This window comes from Pediculus humanus, genomic scaffold, assembly GCF_000006295.1.
Source record: "Pediculus humanus corporis 1103172108201 genomic scaffold, whole genome shotgun sequence".
NCBI lineage: Eukaryota > Metazoa > Arthropoda > Insecta > Psocodea > Pediculidae > Pediculus > Pediculus humanus.
Window position 1 is genome coordinate 90,101 of NW_002987771.1, and position 23,231 is coordinate 113,331.

The following is a 23,231-nucleotide window of genomic DNA, read 5'->3' on the forward strand; positions in this document are numbered from 1 at the left end:
TAAATTTGTAGAGGGTGCTTCTTTAGCCTTTCTCTTAGATAAATTTGTAGAGGGTGCTTTTTCCTCTTGAGCAGGAATTGATCCTGGTAAAGAATCTGTTTTCTCTTCAACTTCAAGTTTGGATTCTGGTAAAGGATCTGTTTTCTCTTCAACTTCAAGTTTGGATTCTGGTAAAGGATCTGTTTTCTCTTCAACTTCAAGTTTGGATTCTGGTAAAGGATCTGTTTTCTCTTCAACTTCAAGTTTGGATTCTGGTAAAGGATCTGTTTTCTCTTCAACTTCAAGTTTGGATTCTGGTAAAGGATCTGTTTTCTCTTCAACTTCAAGTTTGGATTCTGGTAAAGGATCTGTTTTCTCTTTAACTTCAAGTTTGGATTCTGGTAAAGGATCTGTTTTCTCTTTAACTTCAAGTTTGGATTCTGTAATTTCTAAAATTTTAAGTTTTTCCTTCAATTTTATTGTGTTATCTTCACAGTGGATACATGTTGATTTTTGTCTGCGATTTGTCAACTCTTTTATCAGTTGACTATGGGGTTTCTTGTCTTGGTATAATTCTATTAATTTCGTTTTTACATCATCCCAATTATCCAAAATCGTACAAAGAAATTCGATTCTTGGCATTACCAGTGATTCTGGAGTAGATGAATCTGAAGAGTGGATACTTATTCTCTTCAGAGGACAATTCGATAGCATTATCACAATCAGAGATAAATGCATTAAGTTGGTTCCTTTCTCCGGAAAAGAAATTAGGAACTAGACTACACAAGAAACTAAGGGATATTTGGGATGGGTTGAAAACAGGTTGATCAAGTTTAGGCATTGTTCACAAAATGAGTTACCTATTTCTACTTACTTACAATATAAAGAAATTCTGATAAAGAGTTAAAACCCACCAACATGAAACGAATTACTTAAGAATTCTCCGGTTTCTTGTCGTTCAGAATGATCCTTCATCGACTGCGCCAAAATTTTAATATGTTATATTCGGTTCGTTCTTTATTTTTGTAAGTAATGAACAAGCACTTAAAACTATCACAAAACTAATATTAATAAACAAGAACTTATTACAGCTAGACAATCAAAATCAAATGAACCGACGCCAAGCGGTGTAGCTTGCCTATATTACTTTGGTCTTTCGTCAGTCAACTGTTTCGAACGAGCAACAATGGGAACTAGCAAACACTTGCAAATAAAATAAAAGAAGGAGTCTTTAGAAGCTTCGCTTCTAAAGAAGAACAATTCGAGTTCGTCGCCAGTCTTTTGTTTATAAAAATTTGAAAATGTGAATATTGAGTACGGGATCATAACAATATATACAAATTTTTATAAAATTTATTTACTTATTTTTTTCCTCTATTATCATCATTTACATACATATATATATATATATATATATATATATATATATATATATATAAAATTATAGTAAAAATTTTAAATTTTTAACCCATTTTTAATTATTATTATTATTATTATTATTATTATTATTATTATTATTATTTATTATTATTATTATTATTATTATTATTTTACCGTTTCATTACCAGCATTGATATAATTAAAACTAAAAAAAAAAATTTTTAACCATGAAATCGATTAAATTAATCAAATTCGTGCATGTCTGCTTTCCTGTGTGTTTGTTTCTGTGTTTGTATGTTTGTTTGTTTGTTTGTGTGTGTGTGTTTACTACCCAGGTGAACGATAAAAAATACAAATTTCCGTTAAATAAATATCAATATGGCGAATTCGACGAATTAATAATTTTTTTTGATTCCATTTCAAAAAACTCAAAATTTACTAATTCAATTTTATTTTTATTTTAATAATAATATAATTATTGCTTAAATAATTAATTAATTAAATAATTAAATAATAATAATAATAATAATAATAATTAATCACAGCTTTTTATTTTCGTCATGATTCTTATTTAATTAAACAAACGATAACCCACAAAATATATTTATATATATATAATTAATTTATGTAAATTTAATTTATTGATTTAAATTTAAAATTTAATAAATTCCCGAACGTAATAATAATAATAATAATAATAATAATAATAATTACTTATAAATTTTTACATAAAAATATTATATATATATATATATATATTTAATTTTCGAGAGATATTTCTAGAAAGATTTCTTTCTTTTTCTTATTACTTAAATAAATTAAAACTGCTGTGGGAGGGGGGGTGGGGGGAAATTAGAAAAAAATTTTTAATTTTTTTTTAAAGCTGTGCAGATTATAATTTTTTTTTTTTTTTTTTTTTTAAATGTTCTGCAAATAAAAAAAGAGAACATGCGATTAAAAAAAAAAATTGTTATCAATCATAATATTATCATTTTGCTTTGGTAACTGATTTTTAAAAAAAATACATAAGAATTTTACTTAAAACAGCACTTTTGGGGTGTGATCGTATATATGCGTATAATAAAAAAAAAAGCCAAACGAAAGGTCTTACACACACGTGTATATACACGTTTGTTCCTTTTTTCTTTTTTCTTTACAATTAAGAGGAACAACCACAGCAAAAAAAAAAAAAAAAAAAAAAACACACGGTTTTCTTCTATTTTTCTTCCAAATGTTTCAATTGTTTGGCTCTGTCGTCACTGGCAATGACTAACAATAATAATAATAATAATAATAATAATAATAATAATAATAATAATAATAATGGCAAAAAAAAAAAAAAAGAAATCCACGACGTGCCTCCTTTTTTGCCTTTCGAATCCGGGATTTCCAACCCGAAATTTAAGCCCACTTTTTTTTTTTTTTTTTTTCTTTTCCCTAATTTGTTTCCCTAATTTCTTCGGCATTGATTTTTACTGTCTCGCGCGCGCGCAAAAAAAAAAAAAAAAAAAAAAAAAAAACAAAATCCAAAACCCAAAAAAAAAAAAAAAGAAAAAAAAAAAAAAAAAAAATTTCCCCGCCCCCCGTTTCCCCTTCCCTGGAAAAACCTGGAAGGGGTATTTGAGGGGGGCAAAAGGGGGCTGGGGTCTTTTGCCGGAATTTAATTATTTCAGGGAAAAAAAAAAAAAAAAAAAAAAAAAATATTTTTCTGGTAAATGATCACCCTTTATTTTCAATCAACTCACTCTAGTCTTCTATAATGATAAAGCCATTCTTCTAACATTTGAGCTACTAATAAAGGTCTTTTATGAAGCTTTTGCTGCGCACGGTTATTCCTCCCTCGGTGACGCACACATCCAACCATTGTCTTAATATATATTCTTCTCTACCGATCTTATCAAATGAAAAAAAAAAAAAAAAAAAAAAAAAAAAAAAAAAGGTTCCATATTATTGAAACAAACGTGACGACATTTCAGTCGTAAAAATTCGTAACGTACTTCATTTTGAGTTAAAAAATGAACGGGGAGCATTTTTCTGTCTCGGTCCATGAGAGGTAGGAACGTGACTTGCAAGTGATCGCTATTGTCATTAATATTGTTAGCAGCGGAAAGACTAGCAGTGCCGTTTAATCTACTATATGGTTCCAAGGGTACCAAAGCTGAAAAATGGCCTCTCGTGTAACCTAAAGCAAGCGGAGACCGAATGCAGAAAGATGGTTCCCATAGCAAAGGCAAGTAAACACCTACGAAAATTATTCGTCATTACCGATAATAATAATAATAATAATAATGCTTTTTCAAAGAAAACAAAACAATAGACAAGAATATATATTTTAATTACCTTCGAATCTAGCTAAACCTAAAGTTTCTCCTCGAAAACTTTTGACGTATTTGACGCCGTACACGATGATGGGTCTTCTAAGAATGTGTGATAAAGCAAATACGTGCAATTGATCGAGACTGGCACCGGGCTGGCTGGCTAAACTAAGAAGACCAGCCCAATCTTCTTCGTATTGAGTTTCATCCATTGTGAAATGAAGGAGAGAAGCCTGAGACGATTCGTATTCTTTCCATCTTGGATAAAATCTTGTAAAAACAAAAAAAAGAATTGCAATTTATATAATGCGTTTAAAATATAATTTCAATTTAAACTTTGTTTAATAAGTAACAAATACACACAGATGACCTCCTTGATGAAGACTATCGGCTAAAGCTCTTCTTAAAACATTTTCACGATCGAAAACTCCCCAAGTAGCTTGCATCGCGGAATCTAGTAAACAGTCTCCAGCGCTGCGATTCCATAAGGCATATAACCTAGATCCTGAAATTCAAGGAAAAGAATAAAAAATTGTTTTTTCCCCCCCCCCTTTTTTTTTTTTTTAGTTTTTTAAACCGGTTACCATATTTTTATATTACCTAATCTCACCGTAATTTCTAAAGACCAGTTTAACACAGGAGGATCACTTTCTAGTTGACTTTGTACTTCTTTGTCTAATAATTCTTCGAATAATTGATCTTGAATTGGTGTAGATAAATCTTCGACTTCTAAAAAAAAAAAATTTTTTTTTTTATATATGAATAGTAAATAAAAATTAATTAATTAATTAATTAATAATTTAAAAAAAAAAAATGACTAAAATTCTTTCACACCTGCTGGCAGTGCAAATGTAGCAGATTCGGTTACAAAATAGCAAGGAAAACTTCCCTTTCTTTGCCTGAGGGTAGAACTAATGTGTCTTCTGATATCAGCAGCCAAATCGGGGGCCACGTAAGAGGGTACTCTTTTAACCCCCGAACCACTTCCTTCTATTTGTGATAGCAAAGTAGCTAGCATATCTTCTCGATGAAATCTAAAGGCAAATTTTTATCGGTTGATTTTTTTCATCAAATAACCTACAATTATTAAATGAACGTGAAAAAAAAAAAAACAAACCTTATAGCTAAATGAACTAAAGTATGTCCAGCATCAAAAGCACTCGGTCTATTAAGAATGGCTATCTCATTTGGTGTAAGAAACCTAGCTGGATTCCCTCCGGAATTAAGGTACGCTTCCACAGGATTTGGATCTCCTTCCACAACACCTATACATGCATCTAACCAACTCCAATCGGCTTGCCTTGAAAGTCTAAGCCTTCGCTCATATTCGCAGTTATTCGGTGATTGTTGTTGAGGATTTGAATTAATCTCTGATGATTCAAACCTCTTAGAATTTGATCTGCAAAAGAACAGGGGTCAAAGTTCGCAAACATTTAGCTTCGACGATGTGTAAAACAACAATTCGTTATTACCTTCTTATAGAAGTCATATTGTAATTTTCTTCATTGACTAAAGGAGTGCAACCTCCTCGGGCAGAATCACAATCTGGACTGTCTGTAGGCGAACTCTTGGCAGCCTGTATCGGATGTGGATTGTTACCGAGCCCACACATTATACATTTTCCAGATTTCGGCCAATTTTCGTAAGTACAATGAGGGCATGACCACTTTTGGGTGGAAGACATTTGACCTTAAAAAATTACATTTTAAACAAAAAAAAAATTGCAGTGCATACACAGTATGAAGGTTATTTTACACTAAGAATAATAATAATAATAATAATAATAATAATGTAAAAATCAAATTTTTAAAGTTTACCTCGATTTAAATGATTGGCTTGAGTGTTGAGACCTACGGATGAATTAATTTTGGTTGCATGTATGGTAGTTTCGACATCTTCATTAATAGAGTTATATTTACTTTGACTTTGATTTTTTTTGTTGTTTCTACTGCTTGGACTCTTATCTAATCTGTCAGACAGTATATTGGAATCAACTAAATCTGTTTCTCTTTGAATAATTACATTTTGAGGGCTGTTGTTTCTCTCTAGATTCGGTGGACTTCTCTCCGGACTTTTATTATTTGAATTAACTTTGTACAATTTATTTCTATCCTTGCCTTCCAACATGTTTTGCGAATTTGACTTTGTTATAGATATTTTATCTGAATTTGATAAAAAACTTAAGTTTTGAGAATTAGACTTTGATAATTTTCTAACATTACTTTCATTTTCAACTCTAGAATAATTTGAATTTTTATATATAACTTTGGTTTTTTCAATATCAGAATTTGGGCTGGTGGTGTTTTTGCTTATTTTCGCACTTCTCGGAGTGTCACATTGTAAGCAATTTAATAAATTTTCCGAATTTAAAAATGTACAAACGGAGCATGGCCAAGTTGAATTAGTAAGTACTTCCGGTGTGACAGCTCTGGCTCCATGCATGTTAACATCTCTTCTGCTATCTGATCCCCTAGTTTTTTTCCCATTTTCTAAATAACCTTCAGTATCTATTTTCAAGATATTTTTCTCCTGCCTCTTTTCCCTTAATTTGTATATGTCTTCTCCGAAAAGGGGTTTTTTCGAACGACACATTGTACATTTTAAACTTGAAGGCCAGTTTTCATAAGTACAAATTTCACAAGCCCATTTTTCTTCAGATCCTTTACTCATAATTCTGTTTAGAAAAAAATTTTTTTTGAAGTTGTGTGATATTCTTCTTTTTTAAATTAAGCGGAATATATTTATATATGTATATATATATATATATATATATATATATTTTGTTGTACTGTTTGCTGATTAAACAGACACCTGGATTAAATTGAAAAAAACATTTACTCTGCTTTCCATTTGGCAAATATTGAACAATTTTTCTAATCCATTCCAGATTGAATTATAATTTTTTGTTTAAAACCCATTTAATTATTGCTCTATGTTGCCTAGGAGAATTGCATCTAAAAATATAAAAATGAAATTTAATTAAATTTTTTTTTAAATTTTTATTTTTTTTTTATTTCGGCCAAGTTTTACATTTTTTCCCGTAAAACATCATAAAAAAAATATGACTACATACTGATTTTACCTCTGACCACTGGCTAAATAAAAATTGTAATTTTCAAATTGTAAGTAACATATAAAAAAAAAAAATTTCAAATTTTTGCAATCACATTAAAATTTATAAAATCGAAAAAAAAAGAAAAATATCTCTTTCGATTTGAACATTAATATCATCTCGTAATTTTAACTTGAATATTTTGAAAAAATTTATCGGAAAAATTTTGTGTCAAGCATAAAAATATAATATTCACTATATAGATATTTTACAATTCTTTCAATTAAATATTAAAACCCCAAGTTTTCAAATTAATTGAATCAAACTGTAATTAATTTTAGATAAAAATATTGGATTTTTTTTTTATAGTTAAAAAATAAAATTTTTTACAACCCATAAATTTAAATAAATGGCCCATAACTGTGTTATTTATCTAATAACCAATACATGATTTTAATATAAATTGTAAATAATTTAAAAATGACTACATTATTTGAAAAAAAAAAAAAAAAAAAGTCAAATAATAACATGACCTACTTTGAATAGTCTTCAATAAATAATTTAAAAAAAGGTTAAGAAAAAAGGAAATTCATGCAGGCTTACTTGCCTAATTAATTAAAAATCCCTTTTTGACTATAGGGAATTCCCAATAACCGAATTTAAAGATGCGTTTTTCTTCGATGCATACACACTAATTTGCACGAAATTGGTTCCAAAATATCTTGGCAAGCAATGTAACATTACTGTATAGTAAAACTATTGTCATTGGTTTGCTTACCTATTCAACATATATAATTTACTTTTAGAGAATTTGGATTATACGCATTCATTTACAATATTTTATTATAAAACATTAATAAAAACAAAAGATGTCAGGTACTCTAAATGTATAATTGTTTTTTTATTTTTTTTCCCTTTGTTTTTTTCCTTCATTTGACGAAAAACATAATAATAATTTGCAGAATTGCGAATATTTTCACCTTGTCGACATACTAAAGAACAACGAGACGAGCGAATTCTCGCGGAAAAAAACATAAGCAAAAAAAAATGGCGGTACAATATTTTTAAAAAAAAAAAAATTTTGAAATCATTAAGTTGTACATTTTTAAACTATCGATTAAAATTATAATTACATCTCAAAAAACATTTTATTAAATAAACAATTTATCTTTACAGTCGGAATAATCGGACAGGATTTCGAAGAAAAAAAATTATTTATTTATGTTATTAAATGGAGTATATGATTTAAAAGGGTAGAAAACTTTTAATGGAATCATTTTTTTTTTATTCATTTTCAAAATAAAATAATTATAATAAAAATTTTTTTTTTTTGTAAAATTTGTATCCAGTTTAAACTTTATATTATTCAAGTTTTAACAAATTTAAAAAAAAATAAACATCTGCTTAAAATTTAACTGATTGAATTTATTTATAGACTTGAATTTTATGTATGTTTAAGAGAGAAAGAAAGAAAAACATCAAGAAAAGTTTTTTTTTTTTTTTTTTTTGTTGAATTTTTATTCAATAATTTAAATTTAATTTAATTTTTTCCTTTCAAATTTAGCATTGAAAGAGTTTAACCGAATGAATTTATTTAAAAAACAAATTAAAATTTGTTACAGTTTAAAATAAAAAAAAAAATTTGTTTAAATGATTTTCTTATTATTATTATTATTTTCTGGTTTCAATATGGGATTGTGACTAGAAAAAATTTCCAATGAAAACATTTCAATCACCAAAAAAAAAATAATCTAAAAATACATTTATTTAACTAACTAAAAAAAAAATAAAATAAAATATATATATAAATCTTTTTCACATTTAAACCCGCCGCCATGTTGTTGGAAAAAAAATTTTAACCGTTATTTTATTTTGACATTTATTTTTGTGTTAAATTTCCAGTGTAAAGAGAATAAGTGATTGTTTAAATTTTTTTTTTTAAATTTTAATATCATAAAAAGTTATTATTAACAACAACAACAACAACAAAAAACGGTTTTTTTTTTTTAAATTAAAACACACACAACAACAAAAAAATCAAATTTATTTTCAAAAGTTTTTTTTAAATGTTTTCTATCGTTTTTATATTATTATTTATTTGTGGATAACAACAACAACAACAACAACCAAAATTTAATATAAAAATAATAATAATTTTAACGGTTTTTTTAAGAAAAAAAAAAAAAAATTTTTTTGTTAAATGTCTAGAAAAGAATCAAATTGGAATGGTTTATCCGTTAATGCCATGTTTCAATATTCACACGATTCTTCATTTATATCAAAATCATCGAGCAGAAGAAAAAAAAATAATACGGTAAGTAATTATCATTATTATTAATTAATAAATTAATAAATTTCTATAACGACAAATAAAAATGGATGGAAGAATTTTAATAAAATGGTAATTACGACTTTTGTTCTCCTTTAAGGTAAAGTAAAAATTTTTTTACCGATTTTTTTTTGGGGGGAGGGAAGGGGAGGAGGGGGGAGGGATGTAAAAATTGAAAACCATTTTGAAATTGTCAATTATGACATTTGAAAAAAAAAAAAAAATTAGGTGAGTGTTCTTTTGGAAATAATTCAAAGATTGCCAATCAATGTCTTACGTCCATTTTTTTTTTTTTTTTTTAATGATTGACGATTTAAAAATATTTTAATAAAAAAAAAATTTTTTTTTTTTTTTTTTTTTTGCGTTTTCAATAAATAAATAAATAAATAATAAGATTTTAATTTTTTTTTGTATCAATTTGAGCGCCCTCAGGTTAAAATTTTTATAAATAAAAAAAAAAATAAAATTAAACTTCTTTAACATTTTGGCTTTTTTACAAAATTTAATATTTAAATTTTTTTTTGGGTGAAAGAGTGTGTGCGTCTGGTATGTATGTAACAAAAAAGTGAAATTTTAATTACATATTATTATTATTATTATTTATTTACATCCATAAATAAATTTTTGTGGAGTTTAAAGTGAATTTAAATCCCGAAAAAATAAAAAAAAGTAATTATGCATTGTTTTTAAAAGGCTCGAAATGTTAACATAATCATTTAAGTAATAATAATAATAATTATAAAAAAAAAAGTACATAAATTTATTAATAACTTTTATATATATTTAATTCTTAGCTCTCTTTCTGTCTCTTCAGAAAATTTTCTTTTCTTTTTTTTTTCTTTAAATTTTTTTTTTAATTTTTGTAAAAATAAATTTAAAAAAAATTTTTTTTTCTGGGTTTGATGTTATTTTTAAACTTAAAATAAAATTTTTTTTTCTATTAATCTAAAATTATAACACTTGAAAAATTTTAATTTTTTAAAAAATAATTATTATTATTATTATATAAATAAATTTAAAAAGAGCCATGGAATAAATTTAATTTTAGAAAAGAAAAAAAAAAAAAAATGGCTGATTAAATAATAATTACATAATAGTTTGATAATATTTAAAAAAAAAAAAAAATGGACATTGGTAGTGACGTTTGGAATCAGGTAGCCTTAGAGGCTAATCAACTTTATTTAGAAGATGGTCAAGCTAAAAGTAAATTTGCTGATACTGTAAGTACCCCAAGAAAAAACCTGAAAAAAAAAAAAAAAGGTTATCTATTAGGTATGATTTTTGTTTTGTTTTGACAGACGATAGAAAAACTTCCGGATAAAATTTTATTAAACATATTTTCATATTTATCTCATCGTGAAATATGTCAAATGGCAAGAGTTTGTAAAAAATGGAGAGTCATTGCATATGATACAAAACTTTGGAAATATGTTTCATTAAGGCCTGAAATATCAGGATTACACGTCAGCACTTTGGAATCATTGCTGGCGTTAATTAGGTAAATGTTATTTAATTAAAATCAAAGTTTTTAATAATGATAATTTCTTTTTCTCCTGACACGTTGGTTTGTTTGTAGCATAAGATTTGGTCCTTCTCTTAAATACATAGAACTTCCCATTGAGCTCATAACGCATACTGTCTTGCACGAGTTGGCAAGTAAATGTCCAAATTTGACACACATGCTGTTGGATTTTTCCACAGCCATGCAACTTCATGATTTTTCCGAAATGCAAGCATTTCCGACAAAATTAAAATACATGTGCATTTGCTTGAGTGAAGTTATTTTCATGGAAGGATTCATGAGAAAAATATATAATTTTATCAACGGTCTTGAAATATTACATCTCATAGGTGTGCAAAGAAAATTCATTCAAAATATTATCATTATCATTATGATTTATTATATTAATAATTGTTTGAAATAATTTAATTAAGGAACTTATGAAAAGGTCGAAGAAGAAGAAGAAGAGATTTATGAAGTGATTAACGTTCATAAACTTAAATCGGCAACACCAAATTTGAGAGTTATTAATTTATACGGAATTAATTTTATTGATGATTCTCACGTGGATGCTTTTAGTTCCAATTGCATTCAACTCGAATGTTTGGCCGTTAATTTTTGTGCAAAAGTTACCGGAGCGAGTTTAAAATCTGTTTTTCAACGTAGCAAAAGATTAACTTGTTTATTAATGAATCAAACGAGTAAGTTACATTTTTTTTTATAAAACAAATGATTAACTTACGAAAATATTACACAAAATTTTTTGTCATAGATTTGCAAAGCGAACATTTGATGAAAGTGGATTGGGAATCCACCGCCTTGCAAGAATTGGACATATCAGCCACGGATTTATCATCCGAATGTTTAATCGATTTACTCACACGAATACCCAATTTAAGATTTTTAGCCGCTGGTCAAATAAACGGATTTAACGACAGTGTATGTGAATCCCTTTTTTTTTAACATTTCATAAATGGTTTTCGAATTTAATTTAATATTAATTTTAGGTCATTAAAGCTTATTTGGAACATGGAACTGCAAAAAATTTAATTGCACTCGATTTGGATAGTTTAGATAATATATCGGATGAGGCTTTATATAAATTTTTGTCACGACATGGTCATCAACTTCACGGTTTAGCTCTTAGTGGTATGCCACATATCACGGATTCATTGTGGCAAAGCGTTCTTCCTATTTTTCAAAATGCAAGGTAAATATATTTGACAAAAAAAAAAAAAAAAAAAAAAATTCGATAAAAAAGAATCCTGCAAAAGAAAATTAGTCAGTTTACAATTGTTTTTTTTTGTTTGTTCAATCGTTCTCATTTAAGGTTATTTTTATTTTTAAAAAAATGCGTATAAAAAAAATTTTATTTTACGCAGTCGCCCAGAAAAATTTGAATCAAAAGTTACATTATTTATTAGCTCGCGGTTAAAAAATAATACAAAATCAAGGAGGCATTGTTATATTTAATACGACGGCTTTGTTATTCATTTCAATTGTAAAAATGAGGGAATTAAAAGAATAAAAACGTTATTGGAATTATCTAAAAATCATTTTACAAAATTGACATTTGAAGCATCTGTCACGACAGGATTGGAACAAACGGCTTTGGATGAATTATTTGAAAAATTTGGTAAAAATATAAAAGCGTGTTTTAGTCGTGGACGTGTTTTTTTCAATACTAAATTTGACAAGTATCAGAGTTATAAATTACTTAGAAGTGTTGATCGTGTTAACGTATTAGCCGGTTTTACAACGGTTTCACTGAATAATGATTTACAATTAAAATCTAAAGATTTAGACGAGATTAAAAACACGGTTAAAGTTTTCGATTGGGAAAAAGTTATTGCGATATGGCAAGAAATCGAGGGTTTCGATGGTAATTTGTATCCTACGAGAAAACAATACGAACGTGCAAGTTCTAATAACTTTTCTATCACCGAAGATCAAGCATCTGAAAAATCTGATGATTCTGAAAACGATGAGGTTGAATTTAAATGTGAAAAAGTTTTTTTTGAAAAAACACAATTAGAAAAAGCTTTGGATTCAGTTCTTACTCTTTCAGATGATGAAAATAATATAACAGTTAATAATAATGATAATAAAATACCAAGATTTAGGGTGACTTGTAATAGAGTCGGTGAAAAGCATACATTTTCTAGTCAAGAAGCTGCGACTGCTTTCGGTGGTCTTTTACAAGATAAATTTAATTGGATTGTAGATTTAAGTCATTACGATATTGAGATTATTTTAGAAGTTAATAATGAGGATGTTTATGCTGGTGTAGCATTAAATAAAAAATCAAATCATTTTCGTAACATAACTTTTTTCGGCTTGACAACTTTAAGAGCTACAATTTGTTACAATTTATTAAGACTTTGTAATGTAAAACCTGGTGACATAGTTGTCGATCCAATGTGCGGTTGTGGTGCTATACCTATCGAAGGAACTTTATCTTTTCCTAATGCATACTTTTTAGGAGGAGATATACATGACAAAGCAGCAGTAAAGACAAGATGTAATATAAATGCATTAGAAAAAAATTTAAAAATTGATAATTTAAAGTGGGATTCTACTCGTTTACCTTTAAGAACGAATTCGATTGATGTTTTTGTAAGCGATTTTCCATTTGGTAAAAGATGTGGTACCAAAGCAAATAATAAAGCATTATTTAAAAATGCATTAAATGATTTGGCAAGAGTTTTAAAAAAAAAAAGTGGTAGATGTGTTATATTAACAGCTGATAAAACAAGTTTCAATGTCGCTTATCAACTTACTAAAACATTTTGGAAGCTTAGGAAAAATTTTATCATTAATATCGGCGGGATAAGGTCCAGTTGTTTTGTATTAGAAAGAACAGAAGAAGAATTTCAACTGAAGTTATCGAGGAAAGAAAAAAGAGCATTAGCTTTTCAACAATGGCTAAAGGAAAAAGGATTTAACAAAAGAAACGATTAACATCTTTTAAAAAAAAATTTGTTTTTTCGATAGTGAGTCTCGCATGCAAACAAAATAATATTTTCAAGTTTTTAGGTTCATCATCAGGATAAAAAATGAATGAAATTTTTTTTTTTAAAAATAAGTCAAATTTTTATTTTATCCATTTTTCATATTTTAGGATTTTGATTATGGGTACTTCTGAAAGATTGGGTGTTAATATTCATGTCGATCAATTAATGGATGGAATAGCAAACAGTTGCTTACATTTAGAAAGGTTGGAATTGAGATGGGATCCTGAAAATTTAAGATTTTCAGACAAAAGTCAAAAAGCTATCGATATTATTAGAGTTAAATGTCTTAAATTAAGCAGTTTAGTGCTGAGGTAAGACATTATTTTTTTATTCGATTTTATTTTTTGGATTAAATTCAATTTGACTAAATGTAATTACAACCTTCTGAATGTTTATTTTCAGTGATGGACGATATTATGAAGTTGTTAAAGCAAATTTCGAAAGAGCCGATAGAAATACTGTTGTTCGTACAACAACATCATGCAGAAATTCTTTATACTACCTATTGAAAAATTACAAAGATTTGATTTTTAATTAATTAGTATTATTATTTAATTATTTATTATGTAGTGGAAATGACAAAATTATATAATATTTTATTCAATTTCAATATATATTTAATTTTATTCCCTTATGTAATATAAAGACAATAAATTTTTTATAAATAATGGAAAATTAAATGGGATTATTTTTATAAAGTAAAACAATATTTAAATGGTAAATGAACTTTAGTAATTTTAATTACGTTGAAGGGATAACACATTGAGTCAATTTGAAAACCGAAAAAGAAGAATTTTTAGTTTTTTTATATAAACAAAAAATTTAAAATAAATAATAACAAATTTTCGTAAATATTTAAAAGTATCGAATTTTTATTACCCAGCAGAAAAATATCGTTCACTTAAATTTATCGTGGTTTTAGATTTGACTAGCAGAAAGAAAATTTTGGTTTCCATTAAAAACGTTTTCTGCTTAAGTGTTAAATAATTTTGTAATATATTTTTTTTTAAATGGCTCTACTTTTTTCTAGGGTTCTTAGACGTTGCGCTAAGAACAATTTATATACAGCAACTAGGTTTTCATCAAAAGGTAAAGACAAAAAAATTAAATATTGATGACTTATACATCGAATTTTTGTCGTCGAATTCATTTCTACCTTGCATATTTAGGAAATACTAGATACATGCATATTTCTAAAATTTATTCCCTTTAGTTTAGTAAAATAATTATAAAAAACACAACTCATAATTATTTTTAATTTAAAAAAAAAAATTTTTTTGAATCAGATGTTCCACCTCCAGATGAGTTGGTTACTGGTTTGGAAGAATTTCAAAGGAAAGAATTCTATGCTGGAAATGATGTGAGTGATTATTATCTAATCTAAAATCAAAAATTAAACTTTAAATGTATTAACAAAATTTATATTAATTTTTACAGGATCCATTTTTATTAAAAGCTGTTAAAAGGCATGCTAGTACTAAAAACAATCCAAATCTTGTACCATCATATTATGATTGTAGAGTAATCGGATGCGTTTGCGAAGAAGATTCTTATGCCATTACATGGATGTGGTTATTCAAAGGTGAACCTAAGAGATGTCAATGTGGACATTGGTTTAAATTGGAACATTATGAAAAATAAATGTAAAATAAATAATTAATAAAAGTAGTAAAATTTTTGCCATTGGTTTCATTTAGAATAATAAATTATGCATTAGAAAAAAATTTTTATTTAAAAATATTCATTTATATTTTGTTTTTACGCAAAAGATATACTAACTTTTTCCAACTACAATTTATATTTTTAACAGTATTTTAATGCAGCTTTTACAAGAAACGATATAAGTAAAATTTATTATTTTATATATATATATATATATATATTTTCAGTGTCAATGGCATTATTCTACATCTAGTTAACAAAATATTGTATTATTTAAAACTTTTAATATAATACTTTTTTCTTTATCAATTTTTTTTTATATCGATTTGCTTCTCCTTAGTTTGTACGTAACAAAACTTTAATGTTATTATTAACATACAACTTATTGTTTAGTACTATTTGACTACAAACACAAAATATGTTTATTTTAATAATAATTCTGTCCTTATTTAAGATAAAATAAGAAAATGTGGTTTATTACTGTAGTAAGTGTTCTCCTAACTAATCGCAATGAAAAAATAAAAAATGATTTGCATTTTACATTTGACTAAAAAAAAATCATGATTATTATTTATCAAAATTATTAAAAATTAATTAAAATTTATTTTGAGGGTTTCATAATAGCAATAATAAAGTTAGAAAGATTTTTCAAAGGTAATTATGCATAGGAGAAAAAGATGAAATAAAATTTCGCTATAAAATGCCGTTTTAAAACTTTCAAGTAAAGAGTAAAAGTTTTAAAACGCAATAAAAGCTTAGCAAATCGAACGTATCTAAACAAAAATGAAGGGTCTTGGGTCGAGTTTAGTTTTAGTATTTTATGTAGATGGTAGTGAAGGTTCTGTGATTTAATATAATTTTTTTTACGTATTAGATATTTTTTTTAATTGTAAGTTATGTATTTAAAATTAATTAATCATGCTATATAGGTAATATTTAAATCGGTTAGCATTTACAATTAACACGTGAGAAAATATTTCGGATCGGTTGAATTCTATCCAAAAATTTCATTCTGCGTACCGGTAAATATTATTTTTATATTAATTTCTTATTTTTACTACTTTTATTCGGGTTAATATGCGTATTAATTATTTAAAATTTAAAATTATTTACGTATTAGTTTTTATTTTATTAAAATTTATTCGTTTATGAAAAATAATTATCCAATAGAATTTACCAATTCTCTTAAAGAAGTCAGTTTCACATAAATAATTTGTGGATTTTTTTTTTTTTTTTAATTTCAAAATATTCATTTGATTTTAAATTTAGTTTGACCTAAATTAATTATAAATTTTTTTCTTAATTATCAATTACAATCAGTATAAGATTTACACATAAAAGAAATTTCTAATCAATAGGATGTAAAAATTAATTAGATAATAATGATATTACCATAAAAAAAAAATTGCAATAATTATCAGTACAGATAAATCTTATCGATTAAAATCGAAATTTGCCAAATGATAATTTTTGATAAATTTTAATCATGTTAGGTAATAATAGATAATTAAATCAAAATTTACAAATTAGGGGAAAAATTAGATTACACAAGAATTTTAATTAAATAAATAATTAAATTGAGGAAAGGAAAATCGATACATTTAAAATCATTTTTCATATTTTATTAAAGTTAAAATTAAAAATGATTTCGAATGTGAATTTTAAAAATTTTATTATTTCGTTTAAATTTTTTTGGGTTGTTTGTTTAATCACAACCATTTTGGTTTTTGTTAACCCTAAATGTTACATAAAAATATTTGATAATGGGAAAATTTTATTAGTAAAATAAACATTAATAAAAGAGAAAAAGAAAAACATGTCGAGGAAGTTTTTCATAATTAATTAACTTAGATAAAAAAAAAAAAAATATGAAATATGACATATGGAGTTTTTGTAATTGCGTTTTAAAAAAAAAATAGTTTTTATGTAAATATTTACAGGGGGGGGCCATGATCCCCGTTGAAATGGTAGCATCTTTATTTATATGATCAAAAATTTATTTTACGATAATGTAAAAAATCCTTCCTCAAGATGATTTTAGTTAAACTCTCTCAATCATTGCAAATTTGTCGGTTGCTCTTGACAATCTTGTTGCAAATAAAAAATTTGTCTTTGTTTGCACTAAAAATTATTATTCAGATAATATAATTCGTTGTTATTTCTCACTGAACGTTTTACTTGTCGATTCTCTCTATGAGTACACAAAATAGTTTTTTCGATTGTTAGAAATCCAACCACATACATGATATGTTACTCACAAAATCCAGATTTTATGGTAAAAATTCCCTACTTAATCCCACAATGACATTTTAAATCATTAATTAGTTATAAAAAAAAGTATTTAAATATTGTTTATACCGTAGAATATTCTTAATAAGTTTAAAATTTAAAATTTGAATGAATAAAAATAACAAAAAGTTTGTTTTGTTAAAAGCTTATTCAAATTCTCTCTCTCTCTCTCTCTCTCTCTCTCTATTTTTTTGCGTATTTCTTTATTGCAACAATATCTTCTTTGCATTTATTTTGACCTTGTGCGTTTGTTTTTTTTTTTTTTTTTTCATCTGTTGATGTTGTGAGTGTGTGTGTGTGTGCGTGCGCGTGTGTCCTCGAAAATGGTGAAAAAATCGAATTTTATTTATTAATAAAAAAAATATAAATTATTATTTCCACTCCACGTTGGTGTTAATTAATAATTTGATAAAATTAAGGTAGGTCGGTCAAAGTCTGATAACGTGAGAATTATTAAATCTAACTAAAAAAAGGGAGGTGGGGGGTAAGGGGGGTTCCTCAAAAACTAATTTCTAGTAAATTATTTAAATGAATATAATAATAATAATGGCGGATATTTTTCATTGTGATTTCGTTTGTACGATAAAGTTCTACTACACCTATTGATAAGAATGATAAGGAGCATTTATTTAAACGATAAGTAGATAGGATAAATAACGTAAATTTTGTTTTGTTTTCTTTTTCCCCCCCCCCCTCTGCCCTTCTACCCGACCTTATATTTTTTTAAATTTAGCCGATTGTTCGATACAAATTCACGTGATTGTTATTTCTAATCGATTCCGTTTATTTAACGGAGTTGTGGGGGCCAGGGGTAGGGGTAGGGAGACAAAATTGCTAAAAAAGAATTTGGCATTAATTATTTGATTATTTTTTTTTTTTTTTTTTTTTTTGCAAATTAATGAAAAATTTTTCGAATTGATGATGATGATAATAATGATGGGATTTTATAATTACAAAAATTCGAATAAATATTATTATCGTTTAATGTTTTTTTTTTTTTTTCTGTTTAATGTTTTTTGTCTGTTTTTCTCCCCACAATTAGGTTCTTGCATTTGCCAAAAATATTTTTTGCATGGTTTTATGTGTGTGTGTGTGTGTGTGTGCGTGCGTGTGTGATCTATTTCTTTCTCTTTTCGTTTCTGTAACAAAAAAAAAAAAAAGAAAGAAAAACTTTCGATTTAAAACGCAAAAAGAAAAAAGAAAATTAATTTTTTTGTTTTTCGACCTTCGATTAAGGAAGGACGAACCAATAAATATTTGTAATTATATGTATATATATATAAATAATTCGAATTTGTTTCTGTTTTTTTTTTTTTTTTTGATTTTTTAACGAGTTTCAAATAGAAAAAAAAAAAATTTTGTACGTGTCCCCATCTTTCAATCAATTTTTATTTCGATTTGTATGTTCTAGAAAAAAAAAAAAAAATCGCGAAGTAATCAAAGCGAATGAAAAAAAAAAAAAAAAAAATACAAAATGTCTCTTTAACTAATAGTTTGTTTGTTGGTTAGTTAGTTTGTTGGTTGTTTAGGTTGTTTTGGTTGTTTTCCGTTAATCATGTCGTTTGATAAAATGACGAAAAAGTTTTTTTAATTTTTTTTTTTTTTTTTTTTTTTTTTTTTATGGTAAACACCTGGTATTAAACACAAAATAAAAATAACTAAAATGTTTAGCTTGTAAGTTTTTTTTTAAGATTGTTCTTTAGTTCAAAAAAAAATTTGGATGAATGAATAATAAAAACATTGTTAACATTATTATTATTATTATTGTAAATGTTGTTTAGTATTTAAAAAAAAAATTTTTTAGTGACACGGAATATAATCGAGTTCAGGTAAAATTGAAACGTACAAAGCGACAAACAGAAAAGTGGGGAGACAACAACAACAACAAAAAAATTCAAATCAATTCGGTTTTTTTTAAAAATGTTTTACCCCCCCTCCCCCCCCCGTTTCCCGCGAGGTCTTTACTATTATTATTATTACTTAAATATCGAATCAACCTCAATAAGTAGGTGAAATCGATCAACTTGAGATAAAATCGATCGATCGATCGATCGATCGATCTCGTCATCAAAGTAATGCGTCTCCCGCGGTTTCATTCAAGGTTTTTTTTTTTTTTTACGTGTTGACCACGAATATTAAATGTTGGTTCGCACTTTGACGATAAATAACACGATTATTATTATTATCATTATCATTATCATTATTAAGAAAAATGAGAAAAACGTGTTATTAAAAAAAAAAAAAAAAAATTGTACCTCCGTGCAAAACCATTCGTTATTGTTGCTGACACGTTTTTAAAAGTAAAGCAAATTTTTGCTCGAATTCAAACGAAGAAAATAAATTTTGGTTATGATGATAATAATAATAATAATAGTAATAATAATAATAATAATAATAATAATAATAATAATAATAATAATAATAATAATAATAATAATAATAATAATTTGACGCTCGTTACGACCTCAAACTTTAATTATTCCAAAAAGAGAGAGAGGGGGAGAGAGAGAGAGAGAGAGAGAGAGAGAAAACTTATGTAAAAGTAGAGTTGCGAAGGATATTCGTAATAATTTTGACCTAGGAAGTCAAAAGTGTTAAAACTAACCGAAAGGGGGGGGCGAGAAAGGGAGGAAGGGGGGGGTGAAAAACTAGTTTCCATTTAATAATGTCTTGGATTAATAATGATAATAATAATAATAATAATAAAGTTTGTTCGACAATATAATCTCGTTTGTATAGGGATATTAATTTTTTTTTTTTTTTTGTGTTGTTGGCCCTTTAATTATGGCTTCATTCACGTGGTTCCCCCTTCACCCCCCCCAAAAAAAAAAAAAAAAAACTAAAACCTCGAGTTATTATTATTATTATTATTATTATTATTTTTTAACTCAGGGGTCGTTTTTTTTTTTTTATTTTATTTTATTTTAAACGCGAACCTATACTCGTAAAGGTTTTTTAAAATTTTTAACCTTCTTATTCGTTTGCCAGGTACGTTAAAAAAAAAAAATAAAAAAACGATGACGATGAAACAAGGTTGCCAAATTTACGCGTTCGCTTTATTAAAAAACAATAACATTTAATCGAACGCGAGAATCGATCGATCGATCGATCGATTGATGAGTGTTTTGTTAATTAATTAACGTTATTGATATGATCGTGAAAATTTTTCGCGCCTTTTTTTTTTTTTTAAATTCAAATTTTGAATAATAGTTACGTGAATTGTTTTCGTCGTAGTGCATTAAATGCGAAGCGTCGTTTGTTCGTTCGTTTGTTTGTCGTTTGTTTTTTTTTTTTTGTTGTTGGTTTTTCGGTTACGTAAATTTTTAATGTGATTAAATTTTTTTGTTTTTTAAAAGTCGACAAGTCGAACATAAATATTCATTCGGTGGCGAAAAAACAAAAACAAAACAAAACAAAAACAAAATCGTAGGTTAATCACGCGTCGATAACGCAATTAATCGATTTTTTAATTATTTCAAAATCGTTCGATTCTCGAATCGAATTTCAGTAAATGCGAAATTGTAAGTAATTTTATTTCATTTTTTTTTGTAAAAAAACGCAATCGACAACCGGATTTTAAAAGTTTTATTATTATTATTATTATTATTATTTTAATTTTTCGGTCGTTGTTGTTGTTGTTGTTGTGTGCCTTTGTGTCCTTCACGGTTAATTGTCTTAAATGTTTTTCTTTTTTTTTTTTTTTTGTTTGTCGACTGGCTGTTAATGTCATTTATTTTTTTCAAAGTCGTTAAATACCACGCGTATTATTATTATTATCAATACGTTCGCGAGCCACGTTTTTATTTAAACGAGGTATATTAAACATTTTCTACGGATGATCGTGTAAGAAGAAGAAGAAGAAGGGAAAAAAAAACGTGGAAGGGAAGTGAAGGGTTTATCTTTTCAAAAGCAAATTTTTTTTTTTTTACGATTCGAATCGAGGAAAATTTTTTATCAGGTTTCCTTCGAAACTTGTGTCAGGCACAGAAATTTATTTTTAAAAAAAACTAATTTATTATTGTAATTGTTATTAAAAATAAACAAACCGTTTAAATTATTACTATTATTATTATTATTATTCATTACCGTTTGTCGCGAAACGATTGTCATTTAAATATGGGGGCTGGGGAGAAAAAGAAAGAGAGAGAGAAAAGGGAAAAAAAGGGAAAATCTCACGAAAGGTTTCGTGTTTTTTAAGGTTATTGTCGGAATTTTATTATTATTATTATTATTATTATTATCATCATTATTATTTATACAATATGATTCGTGCAGGTAAATTTATTGTTCTTTTTCCCGTTAGTTAGTTTTTTTTTTAAAAAAAATTTTCGTCCATTATAATTAGATTAACGACGACATATTTTTAATAAAATAAATAATAACCGTTTAATAAATAAATAAATAAATAATAATAATAATAATATTGAAAAGGCATCGTTAAACGTCGGTATAGTGGAAACAATAATAATAATAATTTTTTTTTTTTTTTACCTCCCCTAGAAATTTTCGTAGGGTAAATTTTTTTTAAAATTTTTTTCGACAAAAACGGATTAAGGGGTTTGAAAAGGTTTCGAATGAAGAGACAAATTTTTTTTTAAAAAAAAAGGTTGTAATAATGAAAAGGTTAGTTTAATGGTTCCAACGAAATTTAAAAATTAGATAAAAAAAAAAAAAATTTTAATTTGACCCACTTTTTTTTTTTGATTTTAAATAATTAGGCGCGTCTAAAAATTAATAAATAAATAAATGGACAAAAAAAAAAAAAAATTATGTAATAATAAGAATCGTGCAACTAAAAGAAAAATGGCACGCGAATTTTTTTTTTGCATGTCGCTCCCTCCCTCCCTCCCCCCCCGCCGTAATTTATTTATTCGTTTAAAATATTAATAAATAATAAATAAATTAAATAAATAATTATTAATAAATCAAACGAGTTTTAATTCTTACAACGCGAATTCGATCGGTATCGGTATCGAATAACAGGTTCCATGCCTAAATTACACAATTTGAAAAGTGTCAAAGGTCAGTTTTCAAACGAAAACATGCTTGCATACAAAAACAAAAAAAAAAAACGGATATGAAAAAAAAAAAAAAAAAAAAAAAACGCGCGAACAAATGAATTTATTTTTTTCCACGTGGCAAATTTTTAAAATTTGAGCCATTTTGAAAATTTAACGTTTTTTTTTTTTTTTTTTTTTTTTTTGCAATTTGCATTTTGCATTTGCGAACGTGATCGATATTGATTTGTAAGGGGGGAGTGAGAGAGAAAGAGAGAGAGAGAGAGAGAGAAAAAAATTGATGATTGATTTTAAATCGATTTGTAGCCACGTCGTCGTCATCGTCACGTCGTCGTCTTGTTGCCCCTACGAAGAAAAAAAGTTAAGAAAATCTAAATGCGACGTGGTTTTTTAAATGTTTTAAAACTATAAATCTTTTTTTAAAAAAAAAAAAAAGGCGTCAAAAAACAGAAAAAGAATTTTAAAAAATTTTTAAATAAAATGGTGGCTATTTTTTGGCTTGTGAAGAAAAACAAAATGAAAGAAAAAGAAAAAAAAAAAAAAATTTGCAAACGTTGAATGTTTTTTTTTTTCATTTATTCGTTTTATTTCCTCCTGGCTTATTTTCAAAATTTTTTTTTTTTTTTTTCTATTAAAAAAAAAAACTTTTGTTCTAAATTTTCACGAGCGGTCACCGTCGTTTCCGCTCTGAA

General features: G+C 26.3%; 3 protein-coding genes across 3 annotated transcripts; 2 read left to right on the top strand and 1 right to left on the bottom strand.

The window, feature by feature from the left end:
• Positions 1 to 3,100: 3,100 nt before the first annotated feature.
• Positions 3,101 to 6,344, bottom strand: Phum_PHUM432730 (uncharacterized protein; the record flags this gene model as incomplete). Its single annotated transcript, XM_002429377.1, has 9 exons — positions 3,101 to 3,244; positions 3,357 to 3,601; positions 3,700 to 3,944; positions 4,038 to 4,179; positions 4,275 to 4,403; positions 4,509 to 4,708; positions 4,792 to 5,073; positions 5,147 to 5,363; positions 5,492 to 6,344. 9 exons carry the CDS (start codon positions 6,342 to 6,344, stop codon positions 3,101 to 3,103), a joined length of 2,457 nt encoding a protein of 818 aa, XP_002429422.1.
• A 3,835-nt stretch (positions 6,345 to 10,179) lies between these two features.
• Positions 10,180 to 14,108, top strand: Phum_PHUM432740 (F-box/LRR-repeat protein, putative; the record flags this gene model as incomplete). The annotated part of the gene is made up of 10 exons (XM_002429378.1): positions 10,180 to 10,275; positions 10,354 to 10,553; positions 10,632 to 10,906; positions 10,991 to 11,257; positions 11,329 to 11,495; positions 11,564 to 11,766; positions 11,818 to 11,841; positions 12,080 to 13,438; positions 13,705 to 13,881; positions 13,973 to 14,108. 10 exons carry the CDS (start codon positions 10,180 to 10,182, stop codon positions 14,106 to 14,108), a joined length of 2,904 nt encoding a protein of 967 aa, XP_002429423.1.
• A 472-nt stretch (positions 14,109 to 14,580) lies between these two features.
• Phum_PHUM432750 lies at positions 14,581 to 15,211 on the top strand (the record flags this gene model as incomplete). The annotated part of the gene is made up of 3 exons (XM_002429379.1): positions 14,581 to 14,659; positions 14,857 to 14,930; positions 15,008 to 15,211. The coding sequence occupies 3 exons, from the start codon at positions 14,581 to 14,583 to the stop codon at positions 15,209 to 15,211; spliced, it is 357 nt and encodes a 118-aa protein (XP_002429424.1).
• Positions 15,212 to 23,231: the final 8,020 nt, after the last annotated feature.